The sequence below is a fragment of the Oncorhynchus kisutch genome, linkage group LG2 (genome assembly GCF_002021735.2).
Source record: "Oncorhynchus kisutch isolate 150728-3 linkage group LG2, Okis_V2, whole genome shotgun sequence".
In the NCBI taxonomy this organism is placed as follows: domain Eukaryota; kingdom Metazoa; phylum Chordata; class Actinopteri; order Salmoniformes; family Salmonidae; genus Oncorhynchus; species Oncorhynchus kisutch.
In genome coordinates, this window is record NC_034175.2 from 55,959,443 (window position 1) to 55,985,256 (window position 25,814).

Sequence of the window (25,814 nt, forward strand, 5' to 3'; positions counted from 1 at the left end):
ATCTTGGACTGTAGCCTACAAAAGCCTATTCCTGCTCTTTTCCCGCGGTCCATCAAACACTTTTCGTGTGTCATCATAGTGGTCTCTGTCTTGTGGTCAGAGTCGCTCAGGTGGAACAATCTTAAACTTGCACCTTATTCAAAGCTGATTTGAATGTCATTGAGACAACAGAGAAGTGTCAAATATTTTTTTTTGCAAACATCCTTTCTGAATTTAAAAGTAATCCTTGAAGTAATCTAGTTTTTCAAAAGTATCTGTAATCTGATTATAATATTTTTGCTGGTAACGTAACGGATTAGGGTTACCGTTTTTTGTAATCCTTTACATGTAATCCGTTACTCCCCGACCCTGCTATTCAAGCACTACCAAGCCATTTTCCTGTCAGCTTGGATCTAATCATGTCTTCAGCATGAGGAAACACTTGATGAAAGCAGGGGGAAAAGGAAAGCGGTTTCAAAAAAAAGGGGGCAGATGTTAGAGAGATACTGTACTACTCTACTAGGCCTAATAGTCGCAGCAACTGACACTATTTCGCAGGTTATATCAAACTGTAACAGACAGAACATAGTCCAGGCTATACCTGACCTGACACGATATCACGTCACAAAACTTAACAAGATGCAACAAGTGTTCACATAATCTTGGAATGCAGAATCAAACTTTGCATGCCCTAGCTAGCTAGCTATTTGATTTGACATGTTAACAGTCTGTCATGAGAGACTATTGTTCCTTTGAAATGACATTGGGTTAGGTTGCTTTGGGTCTTTCAACACAACTGCCTGTTGTCCGGGAGGGAAGGAACTAAGAAACTCACTTCAGCGCTTGACATCAAAGAGTGGAAAATATGTACTGGCACCACAATGACTTACGCAACTCTTCTAAACTTGAAAAACTAAACATGATTGGTTCTGAAAGCAGTGAAACTCTCCATAAATGTTCACTGTTTAAGCTATAATATTATGTTGAAGACACAATTTTGCTATTATAACAATGTTCTACACGTATCTAGTTCATTGTGACAGAGGTGAAATACAATACAGCGTGGAGAGAGACAACATAAAGACAACATAAAGACAACATAAAGAGGGTGAAGAGGTTGAATTCAAAGTCATGTTGAAAGGGCGCTACAAACAGTATCATGAATGTAAAGGGTTTACCTTGAAGGCTCACCTCAGCTCAGATGTGTTTCACCTGAGAGTTTAGAATGAATCTTATGAACAGAAGAAGACAAACCAACAAACAACTAGAGTAGCTGTAAATTGGGTACCCTACCAGTCAGAGCCAAAATCAATAGTGAACCCTGGGTACTGGGTATGTTCAGGACGTAAAACAACAGTGGCACAGTCGGTAGAGAATGGCGCTTGCAACGATTCCCACTGAGGACACCCATACATAAAAATGAATGCATGCATGACTGTAAGTCACTTTGGATAAAAGCGTCTGCTAAATTGCATATATTCTAATTATGTATTTCTTTATATTAATTGTCATTATAGTTATTACTGATGTTAGCAACCCAGAACCAAGTAGAATCTCAGTCACTGGTCAGCATTGGGCCTGAGCCAGCCCAATATTGGTGTTGGCTGTGGTACATGGAATACAGGGCTATATTTGGATGCCATTATGGATTGCTTTACCATGCTTTTTCCATTCTCCCATTCTTAAGCGCAAAACATATCCTTTATGGCTTGTTTGAGGATCCAAATCCCAAGTTACAGCTTTCTTGATATTGTTTGAAAACCTGTCCAAAAAAAGACAACTGTACAAAGTCAGATATATTTAACATTTTGAGTTTGCATCCCAATATTACACTTTATATACATCACAGAAGACTGAACTATAACAAAACTGGTTGTCACCCAAATATTGTGTGCATGCTAGCCTGCTTGCTACGTTTAATTTGTTACAAGACACTAAGGACGCTGAGGCACAATCAGTCATTAGCTTTCAAACAAATGATAGAATATAATGTACAATAACATCCACTCCAGTAAGTAATAAAAGCATGTCAAGTCATTGATCATGTGCTTCTAAGGGACCTAGTGAAATATTCCTGACTGTGTGTCCACTACAGGTGCATCGGGCCTATTCATAACTATCGGTCTAGTACAGCTGCATTATTCCTAAATCCAACTATGTGTGTGTGTGTGTGTTTGTCTGTGTGTGTGTGCGTGTGTGTGTTTGTCTGTGTGTGTGTGTGTTTGTCTGTGTGTGTGTGTGTGCGTGCGTGCGTGTGTGTGTGTTTGTCTGTGTGTGTGCGTGTGTGTGTGCGTGCGTGCGTGCGTGTGTTTGTCTGTGTGTGCGTGCGTGTGTGTGTTTGTCTGTGTGTGTGTGTGTGTGTGTGTGTGTGCGTGCGTGTGTGTGTTTGTCTGTGTGTGCGTGTGTGCGTGTGTGTGTTTGTCTGTGTGTGTGTGTTTGTCTGTGTGTGTGTGTGCGTGCATGTGTGTGTGCAACAGCTTTAGTCATTTATTTCCTCCCTGTATCTGACAGACAGACAGGGCCCAGAGCCCACTTTTCTTCTATATCTGTTGACTTTCTGCCAGACCTGGGTTCAAATACTTTTCAAAATATTTCAAATACTTAAAGCATTTGCGCTACCTTGCCTGGAGTGCCAGTTTGTCATTTTAGGACAATTGTATTAGTCCATTAAGTCAGGCAAGCTCAATCGAGCACAGACACAATATTTTAAATGATTTCAAATAGTCTTTAAACCCAGGTATGTTGGCTGGTCTGGTGTTCCTCTCCTTGCCCTGACAAGAGTGAAAGGAAACGGTGCACTACTCTGTAGCTCTGCATTTAGCTCTTACCGTATTTCAATCTGTGTCATGGAAAAAAGACAGAAAGGCAGAGGCAGAAAAAAGGCAAAAGGGCACCAGAACACCCCCCCCAAGAAAAACAAACACCAGATAGCTGCAGTGAAATATGTTGTTTTACAGGGCCAGCCATAGTAATACAGCACCCCTGGAGTAAATTAGGGTTAAGTGCCTTGCTCAATGGCACGTCAATCCATTTTTCACCTTTGGTAATTGAACCAATAACCTTTTGGTTACTGGCCCAACGCTCTAACCGCCAGACTACCTGTCGCCCCAATTCTGCTATTAGCATGTGATTGTGATAACTCTGTTAGCCCTGTGGTGCTATGAGGATTTTCAGTATGGCAGTATGTGAAGTGGAGTAACACTTTCAACTGTTAAGTCTTGTACTAGCTTTACACATGCAGCCTGTCTTTCCTGGGTTCAGTGTGTGTTGAACAAGTAATAACTGTAGAGTGAATCTCCACGATGAAAGTGCTCTCATCCGGAACTTGTGTATGCTTAATTGATCTACTCCAGAGCACTATGTGTCAACCTCAAGCCACAGACTACTACGATGTCCCATAGATGACACGTCACATGCTGCTATAGCAACAACAAATTGGAATGCGTTGTCTCTCCATTAGATCAAAATGGGTTCAATTAACTGTATAGACGGTTTGGTTGTTTAGCAACAAAACCAATGGGTGTGCAACTATGGGGCAAAACAGACAAGGTTGGCTTAGACTGTTGACAACATTTTTTTATTTTTTATTTGTTGATGCCATATTAGCCTAGACTTGACATCAGTCGAAACAACTCAAAACAAGACATGGTATCAAGAACAAGATAAAACTAGCTAAAACGAGCCACTTACGATTCCCCCGTGGCAGCATCTTGTCATTGTTGCAAGCCATCTGGCCATCCAGAATCACAACACACACAGACTTCTGCCACATTGAAGCACACGCATCGTTTTCGTGCCGTTATCAGCTAACCTGTCTATATATCCAACAAAAACACCACACAACATGTTAAGCAAATGTCTATGGAAAGGTAATAACCTGACAAACAGATAGCTATTTAAAAACATATAACTAAATCTCGATGCTTGGTTGTTAACTGAAATCAGAGGGAGCCTGACGTACTGTACGTGACACAGATTGAATGTAGAGGAATTGGAATTGTTAATTGCATTGCAACACTTTGTGGCAGAATTGGTTCTAAGGAAGCATGGTGCTGCAGGGTCTGATCTAATCAAGAGGAGACGAGAGAGGAGCAGACAGGCAGTTCTGTTCAGAATAGACAGCCAACATCAGGGGATTATAAAAAAAGAATAAGAGTGACACAAAAGCAAGGACATGATATTCACTAGTGATTGCCTTTTATTGTTCAGACATTCTTGTAGTTATGGTTAAACATGGGTCCTATACATCCCCTATATCAACTGGCTGATTGTCTCTGTCCATATACATTAGGACACTGACTTATTTTCAGTGGTGTGGCAACCTGCCAACCACATAGTGTATGCGTATAGAGTAGGGTTGGGAGGTATACTCTACAGTATATACTATATCCCGGGGTATTTTGAAAAAACCTTTATGATTTTCCAATTTTCCAATTTTTTAAATAAATGTGAATATTTGTACTTTTGAAATAAATACCTGCAGTCAACTTGTGCACCGACAATAGATAAAGCAGATTTCGTTCATTATTTTTCATTATGAAGTTTACCAGTACTAGCTTTCCAAAACAGTTGTTTGAGCCAGTCACGTGTGAAGCACAACAAACAAAACTGGAGATTTGTGAGCTGAGTCACACCTGCAGCACAATTTAAGTGAGGTGATCAAGTTACATTGCATGAAATTCACTAGTAATGTTTGCCAGTTATATATCTAACTATGTAAGGTGTGCAATAATTTATGTCCAGCTGGGTTTTCCTAACTTGCTAACATTAGCTAGCTAAGTGGCTAAAGTTAGCTTGAAAGATCAAGCTTCTTGGTCGCTAACAGCATCACAGACAATCTCCTCCTGGATTAAGATCACTGCTGTCTAGTATTTGTTTTAGGTATGCCGCAAACTGCATTTTAAGATACTTGCATTAGCTGGGTTGCCTGTCTTACTAGTAAATGTTTGCATGCGCTCGTTCGCATTTACCTAGTATCAACTATGGGGATTCTTTAGTACTTGTTAGCATTATGGTAAGTGATGTTTTTTTACGTAAAAAGAAAAAGGCCCCTTGTGCGCACTACCGGTAATGCTGTATACCACGGGATGGCACAGGCACAGTATGAAGGTATGGAAATCTGGACGTGGCCCAACACTAGAACAGAGTCTGAGAAGATGCCAAGTTGTTCAAAGATATCACCTCTATCAGAAACCAATTCAACATTATAGTTAAACCAACCATCGAGATCAACATCTGCAGTACCTTCAATTGTTATTATGAAGGCCACATTCCTGAATAGATTGGCTACACTTCATAATGATTGGCTGTCCATTAACAGCTGCCTATCATTGGAGAGTATGTAAAGGGGGAAAAAATAGAAAGGAGAGAACAGCTGGTTGCCAGGAAACACCAGAGCACAGTGAATCAACTAACCAATCTGCTGCTGCTGGGTCAGGGACATAGACTTACTGAACATACTTCACATATGTGCACAATAGAAGGTTAAAACTGGATTGGAGTCACAGTATAATCAAGTACACACACACACAGCATGGGGTTTAGATTTGGGTGGAAAGGGTTCAAGGAGCTACTGAGCATATATTCACACAACAGAATAGATGAGATAGAGAGGGTTCAGGGAAATGGTTCAGGGCACACAGAGAAGTACAGTACCTACTGAGCATACATTCACACAACAGAATAGATGAGATAGAGAGGGTTCAGGGAAAGGGTTCAGGGCACACAGAGACGTACAGTACCTACTGAGCATACATTCACACAACAGAATAGATGAGATAGAGAGGGTTCAGGTAAAGGGTTCAGGGCACACAGAGACGTACAGTACCTACTGAGCATACATTCACACAACAGAATAGATGAGATAGAGAGGGTTCAGGGAAAGGGTTCAGGGCACACAGAGACGTACAGAACCTACTGAGCATACATACTATGCGTGAACACACAATAGCTATAGACGGAGAGGAGAGGAGTCAAAGCCAGGAATACAAAAATTAAAGTAGTTTATAGCCACCTCCCCTAATCTCTGCTGACTCTGTAGACAAGCTGCATGTACTATGAATACATCATCTCTTCACGTTTTTACTGAGACAGCTTGACTGACGGTTGACTGTCAGAGGCACAGCTTGACTCATATGCAGTCAATGACCAAAAGACAGCACTACAGGGCTAAATCAGCCATAAATCCCCTTGTGACAGGGGGGAATGGAAGCTTGGCAACAGGGAGTGGCACTTGAATGCAAGCTTCACAAAAACATTTGATTGTTAAAACAGTTGTAGCTTGTCTATCTTTGGGTAACAGGATCGACCCGCTCAGTTTTCCAACACTAAACACTAGAAAATGGTCACCTGCTTTTACACTATGATTTTTGACTATCAGATGTTCAATGTTTATTTTTATTTTAGAGTTCAGTTCACGTAACAGGATTGACCATAAAATGAGGAACAGATGTAAATGAATCACATTAAATAAATATTAATCTTCAGAAATGACTTTGTCAAAGCAAAAAAATAACTTGGGCTTAACAATAATGGTGAAACTTGGAGAATTTGGGGGATTAAGTGAGGTCAAATCTTCCTGAAAATGACACAAGGTTGATTGGGGACATGTCAAAATGCTGAATTTTGGCACTTTAGCAAGTCTTTATTCATAGGAAAAAAGGCTTTTAAAATGCAATATTGGTGCAAAATGTCTACTTAGAATATCAAAGGGACACAAAAGGCACTCTTTTTGTGGAGTGACCAATCTGGCCTCTGCTCACTCTGAAGACATGCTGCATGTACATGTACTAAAAATACATAATGTCTTCACGCTTTTACTGAGACAGCTTGACTGACAGTTGGCTATTCGAGTCACAGCTTGTCTCATATCTGCTCTGCTCCTGTCATTGATGCCTTATCAAAAGCTATTACACTATAACAGTATATAGAGCTTCAGTAAAATTATGGCCAATCACTTATACTAGAAACACATTTAGTAAATACATTTGAGCTATGGCATCCTCAAAGCTACATTTGAACAGCAGTCCAGAATATTGGGATTTAATTGCAATTGATCGATTACATTTTTGAACTTTTTCAACATACTGTATAGTATCTCCTGTTGCTGAACAGTATCCCCTGTTGATGTCACATTGAGTGGATTTAGTGGGATAGTTCAATGGGTACCTCTAGTGGAGAGAGAACTCTATGGGCCAGTTGAAATGACTCACCCAGGAGTCAATATTTGAACGTTTATTGCTACAATCAAAACCACTAACTAACATGATCTATTCATGAAGATTCCTAAAAATTGTTTGGTTAATCAACCACAGAGAATGGACAATAACGCCATGCGATCGGCGCAACTACACAGTTCACAACAACTCCCTTAATAACAGACTGCTCTCTGAATCATTGGCCAAATATTGTACCCTCTAGTCTAATCTTTTGTGGACAAACACACGTAACAAAGGATGGTATCGCAGCGTCTGTCAACAGACTGTGGGATGCGACGACTAACAATGAATTTTGTTCCGGTGCACAGATTTTTTTTCGTAACAAATACCGATTTTACAGGTGTTCGCATCTTTCGAATTTTGGAAGGGGAGAGGACATTTGTCCAATGATTTGTCTCAGAGTTTCCATTTAGGGAGGTGGAGCGGCTTGCTAGTCTCGTTATCTCCTCCTAGGACTTCATTGAGCATCTGACGCAATTACGCAAGATTTTTGTTCTAGGTTCCGGAGACAATGTAGCAGTTCTGTTGAATCAAAACAAATGTTATTTGTCACATGCACCCGAATACAACAGGTGTAGACATAACAGTGAAATGCTTACTTACAAGCCCATAACCAACAATGCAGTTTAAAAAAAAAGAAGTGTAAAGAAAGCATTAACTAAAATAAACTGAAGTAAAAAAAAAAAATATATATATATATATATATATATATATATATAACTAATAATTAAAGAGCAACAATAAAATAAAAAGGTAGCAAGGCTATATACAGGGGGAACTGGTACAGACTCAATGTGCTGGGGCACAGGTTAGTTGAGGTAATATGTACATGTAGGTAGAGTTAAAGTGACTATGATAATAAACATAGATAATATATAGATAATAAACAGAGTAGCAGCAGTGTTGAAATGGTGTGAGTGGATGGGGGGGGGTCAATAGAATTAGTCCGGGTAGCCATTTGATTACAGTGCCTTGCGAAAGTATTCGGCCCCCTTGAACTTTGCGACCTTTTGCCACATTTCAGGCTTCAAACATAAAGATATAAAACTGTATTTTTTTGTGAAGAATCAACAACAAGTGGGACACAATCATGAAGTGGAACGACATTTGTTGGATATTTCAAACTTTTTTAACAAATCAAAAACTGAAAAATTGGGCGTGCAAAATTATTCAGCCCCTTTACTTTCAGTGCAGCAAACTCTCTCCAGAAGTTCAGTGAGGATCTCTGAATGATCCAATGTTGACCTAAATGACTAATGATGATAAATACAATCCACCTGTGTGTAATCAAGTCTCCGTATAAATGCACCTGCACTGTGATAGTCTCAGAGGTCCGTTAAAAGCGCAGAGAGCATCATGAAGAACAAGGAACACACCAGGCAGGTCCGAGATACTGTTGTGAAGATTTCCCAAGCTTTAAACATCCCAAGAAGCACTGTGCAAGCGATAATATTGAAATGGAAGGAGTATCAGACCACTGCAAATCTACCAAGACCTGGCCGTCCCTCTAAACTTTCAGCTCATACAAGGAGAAGACTGATCAGAGATGCAGCCAAGAGGCCCATGATCACTCTGGATGAACTGCAGAGATCTACAGCTGAGGTGGGAGACTCTGTCCATAGGACAACAATCAGTCGTATATTGCACACATCTGGCCTTTATGGAAGAGTGGCAAGAAGAAAGCCATTTCTTAAAGATATCCATAAAAAGTGTCGTTTAAAGTTTGCCACAAGCCACCTGGGAGACACACCAAACATGTGGAAGAAGGTGCTCTGGTCAGCTGCAACCAAAATTGAACTTTTTGGCAACAATGCAAAACGTTATGTTTGGCGTAAAAGCAACACAGCTCATCACCCTGAACACACCATCCCCACTGTCAAACATGGTGGTGGCAGCATCATGGTTTGGGCCTGATTTTCTTCAGCAGGGACAGGGAAGATGGTTAAAATTGATGGGAAGATGGATGGAGCCAAATACAGGACCATTCTGGAAGAAAACCTGATGGAGTCTGCAAAAGACCTGAGACTGGGACGGAGATTTGTCTTCCAACAAGACAATGATCCAAAACATAAAGCAAAATCTACAATGGAATGGTTCAAAAATAAACATATCCAGGTGTTAGAATGGCCAAGTCAAAGTCCAGACCTGAATCCAATCGAGAATCTGTGGAAAGAACTGAAAACTGCTGTTCACAAATGCTCTCCATCCAACCTCACTGAGCTCGAGCTGTTTTGCAAGGAGCAATGGGAAAAAATGTCAGTCTCTCGATGTGCAAAACTGATAGAGACATACCCCAAGCGACTTACAGCTGTAATCGCAGCAAAAGGTGGCGCTACAAAGTATTAACTTAAGGGGGCTGAATAATTTTGCACGCCCAATTTTTCAGTTTTTGATTTGTTAAAAAAGTTTGAAATATCCAATAAATGTCGTTCCACTTCATGATTGTGTCCCACTTGTTGTTGATTCTTCACAAAAAAATACAGTTTTATATCTTTATGTTTGAAGCCTGAAATGTGGCAAAAGTTCGCAAAGTTCAAGGGGGCCGAATACTTTCGCAAGGCACTGTACATGTGTTGAATACAGTATAACATACTGCGTTAAATACTAATGCAAAGTTCTGCATCATTATATTTCTACACACTTCACAATCAACACCCACACTTACAGACGGGACGGGATGGGACCAGACCAGACAGACAGACAAGGAAAAACCTGTGCTAAGGGCCATTGTGGAAGAGCACCTACGTGTGAGCATGTTGCATGAATGCAAGCTTTCAACAGTAGACTGCATAATGCAGTGTGTGTGTATATGTGTGCGTGTGTGCGTGTGTGTGTGTGTGTGTGCGTGCGTGCGCACGCATGTATGTGTGTGCATGTCTCCCTGTGTGTGTGTGTGTGCGTTTGTGCTTGTGTGTGTGAAGGCCAATTGATCAAACTTAACAGTTTCTGAATGTGCTCTCTGTGAGAGCTACTGACCCCACCATACAGTATGAAAGGGATGTAACAAGACACTTAAACCAACACAGTACTGTATAGTATGAATATAGTATATAAACCCACATACAGTTTAGCTTCACCAAGAGCCTCACATGTTTTATCCTGTAGATTAGGGATAGGCATCGTTGATGGATGTGGGGGCCACAAAAAAATCTGAACTCATCATGAGGGGCCGCAGTGGCTTGCAGGTCTGCCTACCCACATCCATACCCACACCTTGCAAGCAAAACAATTTAGTTGCCCCCCTCTTGACAGTGGAGAGAAACATTTTTGTTTTAGTGTTCATTTCCTGCAATCAAGGATTTTTTTCATGGGACTTAAAGAATTTTTTAAAGTTGACTGCAATTCTACACATTTTGCCATGAGGTGGAGAGAAATGTTGGTAGGTTTTTATGATATCTGAGTAAGAGTGACTAACCAAATCAATGTCGGCCCCTGGTCAGTAATTTGAACATGTTTACTACAAGTTTAGATAACTTACAAATAAAACCAATTTTGCTGACATGGGGTATATTGAGTGACTGTCAGTGGCTGACATAACAGGAGAAAAAAAAAAATTGCACCTTGTGTATTCAGATATTCTAATTCTCAACAGTAAATTGAGACCCCGACTGAGCTCCCCCCACCAAAAAAATAGATGTATTTTTCTTTGTTTTGGAAATTGATCTCCGGGCCTTCAAAATGGAGGCTGCAGTCTGGCAGTTGCCCCTCCCTGCTATATACACTAGGTGTGGGTGGTATACTGTACATACAGTATGCCCCAGTATTTGAAACAGCCACAGGTTGGTTTTTCCATAACTAAAGCAGATTGTGTTCTTCATTTCACCTGTCACATTATTTTACATTATTAAGCTTACCATAGTTCCCCAGAAAAGCTGAGCCAGTCGGATTTGTTTGTAAATAGCACTATGGGAGAGAATGGAAGCTGTGTATATGGTTTAACTTGCTAGTTAGCTAATTAAGTGGCTGAATTAATAAGGAGACAAGGCATCATATAATGTTAGCTTTCGGCAGTGTTTGAGAAGCATTTTGGATTTAATTTTATTTAACCTTTAACTGTGGATGCATTATCTGTACTGCTGCCACTGCTATCTATCCTGATTTCCTTGCATTTTTTCTCCTCTCTGTTCTCTGCCCCTCAGTCTGCCCCTCTTCTCAGAGCAGGCAGGCCCGTTGCCCTAGCGACTCAAGACTCCACACAGACAGTCCTTCAGACAAGCATGCATCAAAACCTGCACAGTGGTAAATGTCCAAACTCACCAAAAAATGACATTCGGTAGCTACTACATATACATACATACATACATACATACATACATACATACATACAGTGGGGAGAACAAGTATTTGAAACCTGCAAAATCGTCAGTGTTTCCTACTTACAAAGCATGTAGAGGTCTGTAATGTTTTATCATAGGTACACTTCTTTCTTTCTTTCTTATTTTCTCATTTTTACCCCTTTTTCTCCCCAATTTCGTGGTATCCAATTGTTTAGTAGCTACTATCTTGTCTCATCGCTACAACTCCCGTATGGGCTCGGGAGAGACGAAGTTTGAAAGTCATGCGTCCTCCGATACACAACCCAACCAAGCCACACTGCTTCTTAACACAGCGCGCATCCAACCCGGAAGCCAGCCGCACCAATGTGTCGGAGGAAACACCGTGCACCTGGCAACCTTGTTTTTTTCTCCTGTTATGTCAGTCACCTTTGTTTGCAATTACAGAGATCATATGTTTCCTGTAGTTCTTGACCAGGTTTGCACACACTGCAGCAGGGATTTTGGCCCACTCCTCCATACAGACCTTCTCCAGATCCTTCAGATTTTGGGGTCGCTGGGCAATACAGACTTTCAGCTCCCTCCAAAGATTTTCTATTGGGTTCAGTTCTGGAGACTGGCTAGGCCACTCCAGGACCTTTAGATGCTTCTTACGGAGCCACTCCTTAGTTGCTCTGGCTGTGTGTTTCAGGTCGTTGTCATGCTGGAAGACCCAGCCACGACCCATCTTCAATGCTCTTACTGAGGGAAGGAGGTTGTTGGCCAAGATCTTGCGATACATGGCCCCATCCATCATTCCCTCAATACGGTGCAGTCGTCCTGTCCCCTTTGCAGAAAAGCATCCCCAAAGAATGATGTTTCCACTTCCATGCTTCACGGTTAGGATGGTATTCTTGGGGTTGTACTCATCCTTCTTCTTCCTCCAAACACGGCGAGTGGAGATTATACCAAAAAGGTATATTTTTGTCTCATCAGACCACATGACCTTCTCCCATTCCTCCTCTGGATCATCCAGATGTTCATTGGCAAACTTCAGATGGCCTGGACATGCGCTGGCTTGAGCAGGGGGACCTTGCATGCGCTGCAGGATTTTAATCCATGACGGCGTAGTGTGTTACTAATGGTTTTCTTTGAGACTGTGGTCCCAGCTCTCTTCAGGTCATTGACCAGGTCCTTCCGTGTAGTTCTGGGCTGATCCCTCACCTTCCTCATGATCATTGATGCCCCACGAGGTGAGATCTTGCATGGAGCCCCAGACCAAGGGTGATTGACCGTCATCTTGAACTTCTTCCATTTTCTAATAATTGCGCCAACAGTTGTTGCCTTCTCACCAAGCTGCTTGCCTATTTTCCTGTAGCCCATCCCAGCCTTGTGCAGGTCTACAATTTTACCCCCGATGTCCTTACACAGCTCTCTGGTCTTGGCCATTGTGGAGAGGTTGGAGTCTGTTTGATTGAGTGTGTGGACAGGTGTCTTTTATATAGGTAACGAGTTCAAACAGGTGCAATTAATACAGGTAATGAGTGGAGAACATGAGGGCTTCTTAAAGAAAAACTAACAGGTCTGTGAGAGTCGGAATTCTTACTGGTTGGTAGGTGATCAAATACTTATGTCATGCAATAAAATGCTAATTAATTACTTAAAAATCATGCAATGTGATTTTCTGGATTTTTGTTGTCTCTCACAGTTGAAGTGTACCTATGATAAAAATGACAGACCTCTACATGCTTTGTAAGTAGGAAAACCTGCAAAATCGGCAGTGTATCAAATACTTGTTCTCCCCACTGTATATATATACACACATATATATATACACATATATATGTACACACACACACACACACACACACACACACACACACACACACACACACACACACACACACACACACACACACACACACACACACACACACACACACACATACAAAGAGAGAGAGTAGATAGACAGATACCATGTGACGTACCTTTGAGACGTGTTTTTGTACTTCTGCCTGAAAAACAAGATGAGGAGTGTACATTAGATTAGTAGGCCATACAAGGTACGTCATCGCTCTGAGCTGTGTCCCAAATAGCACCTCATTCCCTGCATGGTGTACTACTTTTAAACAGATACATCCCTATGGGTCCTAGTCAAAAGTAGTGCTCTATATAGGGAATAGGGTGCCATTTGAGACACAGTCTGATATAAATAATGAGTGTGTTTCTGCTCTGGAGCAGTCTGGTCTAGGAGATTCAGATTAGTCATGTACATTTTTGTTCTCTCTCTCCTCTCCAGTCACTCATCTCCTAACTATAGGGTAGTGGAGAACACACACACACACACACACACACACACACACACACACACACACACACACACACACACACACACACACACACACACACACACACACACACACACACACACACACACACACACACACACACACACACACACACACACACCTTCACCAGGGTGTTTAATCTGGTGTGAAGATCCAGTGAAGAGGAGGAATGTTGCAAAAGAATCACTGGAATTATCACACTCACAGCAATTATTTCAACAGCAGTAAATTATGCATCACACAAAATGTTTTTTCAGATTTGATAAAAAAGTGCTTGAAATTGTACTTTAAAGCATTAAGACAAGAGACAGCTTCAACAAGAAAAGTTATGAGAAAAGAGCAAAATCACTCCAATTTAGCTCAATCATTTTAAAATCAATTTTCCCTAGACTGTTGAATTGACATGTAGCCCTGTATGTGGCCTATTCCTATACAGAGGCTCAGTGTGACATCATGTCATTTCAGGGAGGGGAGAAGTGCTCAGTGGAGAGTCCTGACTATACAATGAGTCTGTGTGTGTGAGAGTCTGTGTGTGAGTCTGTGTGTGTGAATCTGTGCGTGTGTGTGTGAGGTGATTATAATGCTGGAGCAGGGATTTTAATATCTGAGATCAGGCAGCCAGTCAGTCCGTCAATCAGCCAGCCAGCGAGCGATCACCGCTTACCCCAGCTGTGTTGACTTAGATCAGGCCGCCCAAAGAGGACATACAGGTATCTGCTCTGCTCTACCCGCTGTTACCCCTCCTCTCCTCTCTTTCCTCTGCTCCCCTCTCTCCCATCCCATCCTCTTCTTTCCTTTCTTCCCCTCTGCTCTCCTTCTCTCCCTTTCTATCCTCTCCTCCTCTCCTCCCTTTATATCCTCTCCCTCCTCTACTTCTCCTATCCTCTTTACTTTTCTCTTCTCCTTTCCTTCCTCTCCTATCCTCTAGAGTGCTATATTATTCTCTTCCCCCTCCCCTCCTCTCCTATCCTCTCCCATTCCCTCCTCTTATAACCCCTCTCCTCCCCCGCTCTGCTCCATAGCAACACAACTGTCTGTCTCCTACACCAGTGAGCCACAGGTATTCAGGGGATTACATTGAGAGCAGTGTGTGTGTGTGTGTGTGTGTGTGTGTGTGTGTGTGTGTGTGTGTGTGTGTGTGTGTGTGTGTGTGTGTGTGTGTGTGTGTGTGTGTGTGTGTGTGTAGGGTAGGTTACTTTCTAAATGTAATACGTTAGTTACTAGTTCCAAATTGTAAACAGTAACGTAACTTTTGGACAACCCAAACTCAGTAACGTAATCTGATTACATTCAGTTACTTTGAGATTACTTTCCCCTTAAGAGGCATTAGAAGAAGACAAAAATACATAACTGGCCATACATGGATGTTACATTTTACTTTATTGGCTGGTTATGTAGGCTTCTTCTAACCCATTGCTTTCTACTACATATAATCATATGATAAAAGTATATCTTTACATTAATATATATAATTTAGAAGTCCAAAAATTAATGTAGCAACTACAGATTGCACATTTTATTACAGATTGCCCTGTTTATTCCAAAGGCTGGGATCCTCACTATGCAGCTGTTGCAAGAGCACATTTTTTACTTGCTGTCCACTGGTTTCAAAAACAATGATTGATAGGCATCATAAAACTTGTTGAATTCAACTATTATTGGGTTCAAATATACATTTAGATTTGTGAACAACCACAATCCGTAAACCGCAAATAGCTAAATGAGAGAGCAGCAGTGTGACTCACATCAATGCGCTATGTAGATATCAATAATAAGTGATATCCGTATCGCCGTAGACTATACCACTGCTGTCATTTTTACCTCCAAGCGTTTATTCAAGTTGGATCATCTTTGGATGCCGACAGCAGTCACACCATTGGAAGACATAGTTTAGACAGTAGCCTACAAAAGCCTATTCCTGCTCTTTTCCCGCATTTGGTGTGTCATCATAGTGGTCTCTGATTTGTGGTCAGACTCGCTCAGATGCAAAAAACTTAAATTTGCGCTATTGTTCAATGCTGATTTGAACATCATTGAGAAAACAGTGAAGTGTCAAATATTTTTTGAATTTAAAAGTAATCCTTGAAATAATAATCTAGTTTTTCAAAGTATCTGTAATCTGATTGCAATATTTTTGCTTGCAGCACAATGGATTACAGTTACCGTCTTTTTGTAATCCCATACTTGTAACGGATGTGTGTGTGTGTGTGTGTGCGCGTGCGTAGAGAGATGCTCAGGGGACAGTGTGTGATTGAGGACTATGTGATCAGGGATTTCAGCAGTGGATTGTGTGTGTGGGCGTAAACATGTGTACTGTGAGTGCACATTATAATGAACTATTGAATACATAATGAGTTGAGATAAGCTTCAGTGATAAACAGTTTGCTACTACTGCAACACGTTTGTCAGATACAAGTTTAACAGTTATATAATCGACCCATTCATTTGTTGTAAACTGTGAAAATGACATATTATGCAACTGCAAATTAGTGTAATCATAGTGTCAGCTGTATTTAGCTTAATCAATCTTATGTGGTAACATATTGATTATAAGGTTAAAAAAATAGAACTGCTGATGAACACATATTATACCATTATTACTTCCATTAAATCATTCATGAATTTGTTCATTCATGTACTGTAAAAACAGTAGGTTACAGTAAGTAGCAGTCAAAAGTTTGGACACCGATGCATTCAGGGGGTTTTCTTTATTTTTTACAAATGTTCTACATTTTAGAATAATAGTGAAGACATCTAAACTATGAAATAACACATTTTGAAACATGTAATAACCAAAAAAAGTGGTAAACAAATCAAAATATATTTTAGATTCTTCAAAGTTGCCACCCTTCACCTTGATGACAGCTTTGCACACCCTTGGCAATCTCTCAACCAGCATCATAAGGAATGCTTTTCCAACATATGCAGAACACTTGGTGGCTGCTTTTCCTTCACTCTGCAGTCCAACTCATCCCAAACCATCTCAATTGTGTTGAGGTCAGGTGATTGTGGAGGCCAGGTCATCTGATGCAGCACCACCACTCTCCTTCTAGTTAGTTCAAATAGCCCTTACCCAGCCTAGAGGTGTGCATTGGGTCATTGTCCTGTTGAAAAACAAATAATTGTCCCACTAAGCGCAAACCAGATGGGATGGCGTATTGCTGCAGAATGCTGTGGTAGCCATGCAGGTTAAGTGTGCCTTGAATTCTAAAGAAATCACTGACGAAATCACTGTCACTAGCAAAGCACCCCCACACCATCACACCTCCTCCTCCATGCTTCACGGTGGGAACCACACATATGCAAAGATCATCTGTTCACCTGCTCTGTATCTCAAATATGGACTCATCAGACCAAATGACAGATGTCCACTGGTCTAATGTCCATTGCTTGTGTTTCCTGGCCCAAACAAGTCTCTTCTTATTATTGGTGTCCTTTAGTAGTGGTTTCTTGGCAGCATTTTGACCATGAAGGCCTGAATCACGCAGTCTCCTCTGAACAGTTGATGTTGAACAGTTGATGTCTGTTACTTGAACTCTGTGAAGTATTTATTTGGGCTGCAATCTGAGGTGCAGTTAACTCTAATGAACTTATCCTCTGCAGCAGAGATAACTCTGGGTCTTCCTTTCCTGTAGCAGTCCTCACAACAGCCAGTTTCATCATAGCGTTGGTTTTTGCAACAGCACTTTGTTACGGATACAGGTATCCTGTGTCTGTGTGTGTGTATCCTGTGTTTCTTTTCTCTCCTTCTCCCCTCACAGGTGAAAATCATCACTCCCCAATCAGTCAACAATCAATCATCAATCAGAAGACACACCTCCTCCTATGTCCTACCCTATCACAGTTCCTTCCCCATGGTTTAAAAACCCCATCATTTGTTTGCTCTAGAGCTCAATCTCTCTGTAAAATGCCATGTCTGTAGGTCTCTGTGTTTCACTCTCGCTTTGTGTCTTAACCTCTCTTTTGTTTGAGCACCTCCATAGCACTTTGTCATCACCTGTGAGTATTGTTTCTGGTTATGGTGTTTGTTTGTTGCTGGTGGGAAAAGGGGGAAACCAAGACAAGTCGCCCATGGGCATACACTACCAGTAGGTGAACTTTGTTAAATACACTAGTTAGAACTGGGCGGACCACCCACTGTATTTTTGGTTAGTTAGCTGTTGTTAAAGTAGGCTAGTCTAGCTTAGGGGTGTTTTTGTATATTTGTTTCTTTCCATGGGTCCAGCTCAGCTCCTTTTCCTGCTTCCCCCCCCCCATTACCGTGTGTTTATAAATAAACCTGGAGTTTGACGGTAGATTTCTGTTGTCGTGGTTATTTCGTTCACACTTTTACTTTGTCACAATAATAATTTGCATGAGTTATGTTACGGGTCTCATTACCATCCCCCCCCCTAGACTGTCGGGCCAAAAGGGATTCGTAACACACTTGAAGAAACAATTTTCTGTATTGACTGACCTTCATGTCTTAAAGTAATGATGGACTGTCGATTCTCTTTGCTTATTTGAGCTGTTCTTGCCATAATATGGACTTTGTTTTTTGCCAAATAGCCCTATCTTCTGTATACCACCCCTACCTTGTCACAACACAACTGATTGGCTCAAATGCATTAAGAAGGAAAGTAATTCTACAAATGAACTTTTAATAAGGCACACCTGTTAATTTAAATGCATTCTAGGTGACTACCTCATGGAGCTGGTTGAGAGAATGCCAAGAGTGTGCAAAGCTGTCATCAAGGCAAAAGATGGCTACTTTGCAGAATCTCAAATATATTTGGATTTGTTTAACACTTTTTTTGGTTACTACATCATTCCATATCTGTTATTTCATAGTTTTTATGTCTTCACTATTATTCTACAATGTAGAAAATAGTACAAATAAAGAAAAACCTTTGAATGTGTAGGTGTGTCCAAACTTTTGACTGGTACTGTATGTATACACACGCTAAATACATACACTATATATACAAAAGTACGTGGACAACCCTTCAAATTAGTGGATTCAGCTATTTCAGCCACACCCATTGCTGGTAGGTGTATACAATCAAGCATATGGCCATGCAATCTCCATAGACAATCATTGGCAGTAGAATGGCCTTACTGAAGCTCTCAGTGACTTTCAGTGTGGCACCGCCATAGGATGTCACCTTTACAACAAGTCAACAATTTCTGCCCTGCTAGAGCTTCCCAGGCCAACTGCAAGTGCTGCTATTGTGAAGTAGAAATGTCTAGGAGCAACAACGGCTCAGCCGCGAAGTGGTAGGCCACACAAGCTCACAGAATGTGACCACCGAGTGCTGAATCGCGTAGTGCGTAAAAATCTTCTGTTCTTAGTTGCAACACTCACAACCAAGTTCCAAACTGCCTCTGGAAGCAACGTCAGCACAATTGTTAGTCAGGAGCTTCATGAAAATGGGTTTCATGGCCAGAGCAGCCACACACAAGCCTAAGATCACTATGTGCAATGCCAAGCGTGGGCTGGAGTGGTGTAAAGATCGCCGCCATTGGACTCTGATGCAGTGGAAACGCGTTCTCTGGAGTGATGAATCACGCTTCACCATCTGTCAGTCCGACAGACAAATCTGGGTTTGGCAGATGCCAGGAGAACGCTACCTGCCCGAATGCATAATGCCAACTGTAAAGTTTGGTGGAGGAGGAATAATGGCCTGGGGCTGTTTTTCATGGTTCGGGCATTGCCTCTTAGTTCTAGTGACACTACAGCATACAATTATGTTCTAGAGGGATTCTGTGCTTCCAACTTTGTGGCAACAGTTGGCAGAAGGCCCTTTTCTGTTTCAGCATATCAATGCCCCCGTGCACAAAGTGAGGTCTATACATTAATGGCTTGTCGAGATCGATGTGGAATAACTTGACTGGCCTGCACAGGTCCCTGACCTCAACTCCATTGAACACCTTTGGGATGAATCGGAATGCCGACTGCGAGCCAGGCCTAATCGCGCAAAATCAGTGCCCGACCTCCCTAATGCTATTATGGCTGAACAGAAGCAAGTTCCCGCAGCAATGTTCCAACATCTAGTGGAAAGCCTCCCAGAAGAGTGTAGGCTGTTATAGCAGCAAAGGGGTGGACCAACTCCATATTAACGCCCATGATTTATGAATGAGATATTGGATGAGCAGGTGTCCACATACTTTTGTTAATTTAGTGTACCTACAGTACATACATACACTGAAATCATATCATGCACACAATCCTCTCAAACCTACAGTAGTAATGAATACACACGAATGTATTGTTTACAAACCAAATATGTACACATAAGAATACCAATAAACCTGCTTCGATATACAGTATAGTGATACTGCAGCAACGCGTCAGAACTGGCGTTAAAACACTGCATCAGTTCTTATAACAAATAAACATTTCTACACAAGAGCTTGAAAGCATCTCACTCGTTCAACCACCCTGACAGATCACGTCTCATGGTCAGCTCCTCGCTGAGGAGGGATGAAAGATGAAAAAAGAAAAAGAAGGATAAGAAGAAGAAAAAAAAACTTACATTCCCTTGAGTCGCATCCACATTTTCTCAGTCTGCTCAGTCTTTGGGTACTTTAGGGAGCTGTTGTCCATGCCATCTGTGTAAGTACACAGTTCATCCAGATCCATGCTGAATGTGTTATAAAGGTGCAGCGATTAACTGCAGTATCTCAGGTATGTACAGCACAGCAGCTCTCTCTCGGTCTACACTCTGCAGTCTGAAACCCTGAATCCTCAGAGCACTTCTCAGTCTGGTCCTCAAAGCATCATCCCTGTACTGTAGTCATAAGAGGCTTGTGTCTCTTCTCTCCGCTCTACAGCTTCTGCATTACTGCGCTTATTGGCCTATTAGAGTATCAGAGCAGAAAAAGAGACAGCTGCTTCACACAGTGCCACACTGTCAGGCAGGCAGAAATGAACCACTCTCCACTACACACTGACATTCATTGTCTGACTGTCAGATGGTTCACTCTCTCTCTAGAGTACCTCTCGCTCTGTTTCTCTCTCTCTGTCTGTCTAGTACCGCTCTCTCTCTCTGTTTATCTATCTGTTCTCTCGCCCTCTCTCTGGTTCTCTCTCTAGTACCTCTCACTTTCTCTTTACCTCTCTCTCTCTCTCCCCCCGTCTCTCTCTTGTACTCTCATCACTCTCAGAGAGGAGCGGAGCAGAGAGACCAGAGCTAGGCAGCAGCGAGCGGCTCCACCTCGCAGAGGTAGAGATTCCTTTCTCATCAAGAGGAGTTCAGTTGCATTTGTTCACATCCAGATCCAGTGTAACGTGATGTGGCCAGTAAATGCTCATCAGAAGCTGTAGCAGCAGTATCCTCTATGGATCTCACATCACATCCGCTCCGTTTGTCCAGGCAGATCCATTGAGAGACGCTAGGGATGTACAATTAGTGTCAGCTGCTTATGACATAATTATCAAGCCCACCTAGAAATCATTCAGGAGCACCACACAGAGAGACTATTAGACACTACAGACAGCTGCTGCAGCCAGGAAGCAGAGCATCGGCAGCTATAGAATGGATTCAATAGATACATGTCCTGGTGCTTGCGTCAGTTCCTTTATCAATCACAAAGGTGCAGTAGTAATGAAATAAAAACAGATCGGTAGCAGTGGTAGCATCCTGCCTGCTACAATGTCTCACTCCCCCATTCCACTACTGTCGCTCTCACTCTCCCTGGCGGAAGGAAGGAGGGCTGGAGAGCTCTGATGAAAATATCATGATTGTTTGTGAAGCAAAAGAGGTGTCATGGCTGATTAGTGGGACAGAGGGGACAGAGGGAAGAATAGAAAGATAGGGCAGATAAGTATAGAGAGATAGTGTAGATGGAAGGCTTGGGCTGGGATCAGTACTGTACATTTGCCCTAAATCTGATCAAACTGCCACAGGACAGATGACCTTACAGTTGTGAGAGAGGGGGTTTTACACATATCTCAAAAATAATGACAGAAGCTAGACAAGAGCATGGTCCAATAGAGAAAAAGGAAATGTCCACTTACTGTTCTCAGTGCTCCCTTACAGCTATGATCACACTCAGAAATAGTCTCACTGAAACGATTAGAAATACCACCGCAATGAATTATCACATTTTACCAAAATCAAATCAAAGTCTATTGGTCACGTACACATATTTGCAGGTGTTATAGCAGGTGCAGTGAAATGCTTATGTTACTAGTTCCAACAATGCAGTAGAATGCCTAGCAAATACAATGCAATTACACAAATAATCCCAAAAGTCTAAACAAGAAATCAAGAAATAACAATCCAGTGTAGATCCACTGAGCATGGGTTAGAATCCAGAATATAAATATGTGGCGTGTATATGATTTGGAAAGAAAATGGTGTGTACAGTAGTAGGTATATTAGGATAAGCTATGTCCAGAATACAGTATACATACACAGTGAGTAAACAACATTATGTAAACTGAATAGAAATATAATATAATAAATGTCACCATATTAAAACAGCACTTCACTCCTCTACCAAGAATTATTTCAAGGGTGCACCCTGCACTGTACTCTTCTCTGTGAACAGATTCTTCCTCATCATATCCTTGACGTCTGCTTGTCTTGCCTTCATATAATTACAGCACAACAGAGAGCAGCATGCAGAACAACTTAATTGTTTTCAAATTAGCATGGCACGCCAAGCAGAAGCACGTTTCCTCTATTCAATTATACTGGAGTGGTAAAAGAGAGCTTCTCACGATAGAGTCGCACGTTATCTTGCACAAAAAGTAACCTATATCATCTGCAAAATTACACAATAAATTACAGGGTAAACAAAATGGTTAGCTCATAGAATTAAAAAAGGTATTGTCGGATATTATTCATCCTAATCAGACAGTTTTTTTTACATGGATGATACATTGGAGACAATATAAGACAAGTACTGGAAATCAAATCAAATGTTACTTGCCACATGCACCGAATACAGCAGGTGTAGACCATACAGTGAAACGCTTACTTACAAGCCCCTAACCAACAATGCAGTTAAGAAAATACCTATAAAAAAAAAGAGCTAAAAGTAGAAAATAATTAAAGAGCAGCAGTAAAATAACAATGGCGAGGCTATATACAGGGGGTACCGGTACAGGACAACGGTGACGAGGCAATTTAGGTAATGTGTACATGTAGGTAGAGTTATTAAAGTGACTATGCATAGATAATAAACAGAGAGTAGCAGCAGCGTAGAGGAGGGGGGAGGTAATGCAAATAGTCTGGGTAGCCATTTGATTAGATGTTCATGAGTCTTGGGGTTGGAGGTAGAAGCGGTTTATAAGCCTCTTGGACCTAGACTTGGCGCTCCGGTACCGCTTGCCCTGCGGTAGCAGAGAGAACAGTCTATGACTAGGGTGGCTGGAGTCTTTGACCATTTTTAGGGCCCAACTCTGACACCACCTGGTATAGAGCTCCTGGATGGCAGGAAGCTTGGCCCCAGTGATGTACTGGGCCGTACACACTACCCTGTGTAGTGCCTTGCGGTCGGAGGCCGGGCAGTTGCCATTAAGAGACAGTGATGCAATCAGTCAGGATGCTCTCGATGGTGGAGCTGTAGAACTTTTTGAGGATCTGAGGACCTATGTCAAATCTTTTCAGCCTCCTGAGGGGGAATAGGTTTGTCGTTTAATCTCTTGGGTTAAAGTTATGTTTAGTAACCCTAGGTGTAAAATAGTAAATAATGGCTACTTCTCAGAAAGTTTTAAGTTGTCAAGAGGAGTAAAACATGTTGTCCACTATCGGCATATCTATTTATTTTTGCCATCAAATGTTTATATTATTCGAAATTCAGAATTTCAAAACAAAGGTGTCATTGTATGATTCAAGTTTAAATCCACATTTAGAATCCCTCCACAGCCTCAGAGGATCTAGATACCTTTTCCAGCCTATCTGGATTAAAACCAAATTATGATAACTGTACTGTATTACGTATTGGATCACAAAAAAATGAAACTTTTACATTACCAATAAAAGGGTGCGACAGGGATGTGGACCGGATGGCGCAGTGGTCAAGGGCGCTGTACCGCAGCGCCAGCTGTGCCACCAGAGACTCTGGGTTCGCGCCCAGGCTCTGTCGTAACCGGCCGCCAACCGGGAGGTCTGTGGGACGACGCACAATTGGCCTAGTGTCGTCCGGGTTAGGAAGGGCTTGGCCGGTAGGGATATCCTTGTCTCATCGCGCACCAGCGACTCCTGTGGCGTGCCGGGCACAGTGCGCGCTAACCAAGGTGAGCCAGGTGCACGGTGTTTCCTCCGGCACATTGGTGCGGCTGGCTTCTGGGTTGGATGCGCGCTGTGTTAAGAAGCAGTGCGGCTTGGTTGGTTTGTGTATCGGAGGACGCATGACTTTCAACCTTAGTCTCTCCCGAGCCCGTACAGGAGTTGTAGCGATGAGACAAGATAGTAGCTACTAAAAAACAATTGGGTACCACGAAATTGGGGAGAAAAAGGGGTAAAATAAAAAATAAAATATAAAAACACCTGTATTTGTGGGAGAAAAAAATAAATAAAAAATCACCCTGAAAAACTTGTCATTTCCCAGTTTACTGATTTGCAGCAAATGGGCAAAAAAAACAAAGTCCATAGTCCGTTTTATTTGGAATGGCAAACCAGCCAAAATTAAAAGGGACTATTTATATAATGAATAAGAATTTGGGAAGTAGAAATGATTAAATATTAATGCATTGGACCTCGCACTAAAGGAGTCAGTCATACAAAAGTTACACTTAAATCTGAACTAGTTCTCTCACAAATTAGTAAGAATGTCTCACCCCATGTTCAAGAATGGCCTATACCCTTGATTCAGATTACAACCGCAACCCCCCTTTTGGTTATTTGAAAACAAAATAATCTCCAAAGTGTTTTTTTTTTAAACAAGCCATAGAAAGTTGTTTGCAATTTCAGTTTAATCCACCAGAAAAGACCGAACAAATAATACAACAAATGTTACGGATAAACTCAAACATACTAATTGATAAAAATCCTTTATTTTTCAATATATACACACACACACTACCGTGCAAAGGTTTGGGGTCACTTAGAAATGACCTTGTTTTTTAAAGAAAAACACATTTTTTGTCCATTTAAAAAAATACAGTGTAGATATTGTTAATGTTGTAAATGACAATTGTAGCTGGAAATGGCAGATTGTTTTTGGAACATCTACATAAGCGTACAGGGGCCCATTTTCAGCAACCTTCACTTAAAAGGCTATTTGATCATTAGAAAGGCCTTTTGCAATTATGTTACCACAGCTGAAAACTGTCGTGCTGATTAAAGAAGCAACAAAACTGTCCTTCTTTAGACTAGTTGAGTATCTGGAGCACCAGCATTTGTGGGTTTGATGACAGGCTCACAATGGCCAGAAACAAAGAACTTTCTTCTGTGAAATGAATGCTATTCCATACTAGAGGTCAACCGATTATGATTTTAATGCCGATACAGATATCGATTATTGGAGGACCACAAAACCCGATACCGATTAATCGGCCAATTTTTTAAATGTATTTGTAATAATGACAATTACAACAATACTGAATGAACACTTATTTTAACTTAATATAATACATCAATAAAATCAATTTAGCCTCAAATAAATAATGAAACATGTTCAATTTGGTTTAAATAATGCAAAAACAAAGTTTTGGAGAAGAAAGTAAAAGTGCAATATGTGCCATATAAGAAAGCTAACGTTTAAGTTCCTTGCTCAGAACATGAGAACATATGAAAGCTGGTGGTTCCTTTTAACATGAGTCTTCAATATTCCCAGGTAAGAAGTTTTAGTTTGTAGTTATAGGACTATTTGTCTCTATACCATTTGTATTTCATTAACCTTTGACTATTGGATGTTCTTATAGGCGCTTTAGCATTGCCAGTGTAACAGTATAGCTTCCGTCCCTCTCCTCGCTCCTCCCTGGGCTCGAACCAGGAACACAACGACAACAGCCACCCTAGAAAAAGCATTAAGCGTTTGAACCGCTATTAGCGTGCACCCCGCTAACTAGCTAGCCATTTCAC

The 25,814-nt window shown here is 41.4% G+C and overlaps 1 protein-coding gene across 1 annotated transcript in view; it reads right to left on the reverse strand.

Annotated features, from left to right (window-relative positions):
- Window positions 1-21,504, reverse strand: part of LOC109868555 (calcium/calmodulin-dependent 3',5'-cyclic nucleotide phosphodiesterase 1A) — a 66,080-nt gene extending 44,576 nt beyond the window's left edge. Inside the window, exons 1-2 of the mRNA XM_020458195.2 lie at window positions 20,313-21,504; window positions 13,438-13,464 (exon numbers count right to left, since the gene is read on the reverse strand). Of these exons, the coding sequence (XP_020313784.2) occupies window positions 13,438-13,464; window positions 20,313-20,419 (134 nt within the window). The 5' untranslated portion in view covers window positions 20,420-21,504. The remainder of the gene's footprint in view (window positions 1-13,437; window positions 13,465-20,312) is intronic.
- Between the last annotated feature and the right edge of the window lie 4,310 nt (window positions 21,505-25,814).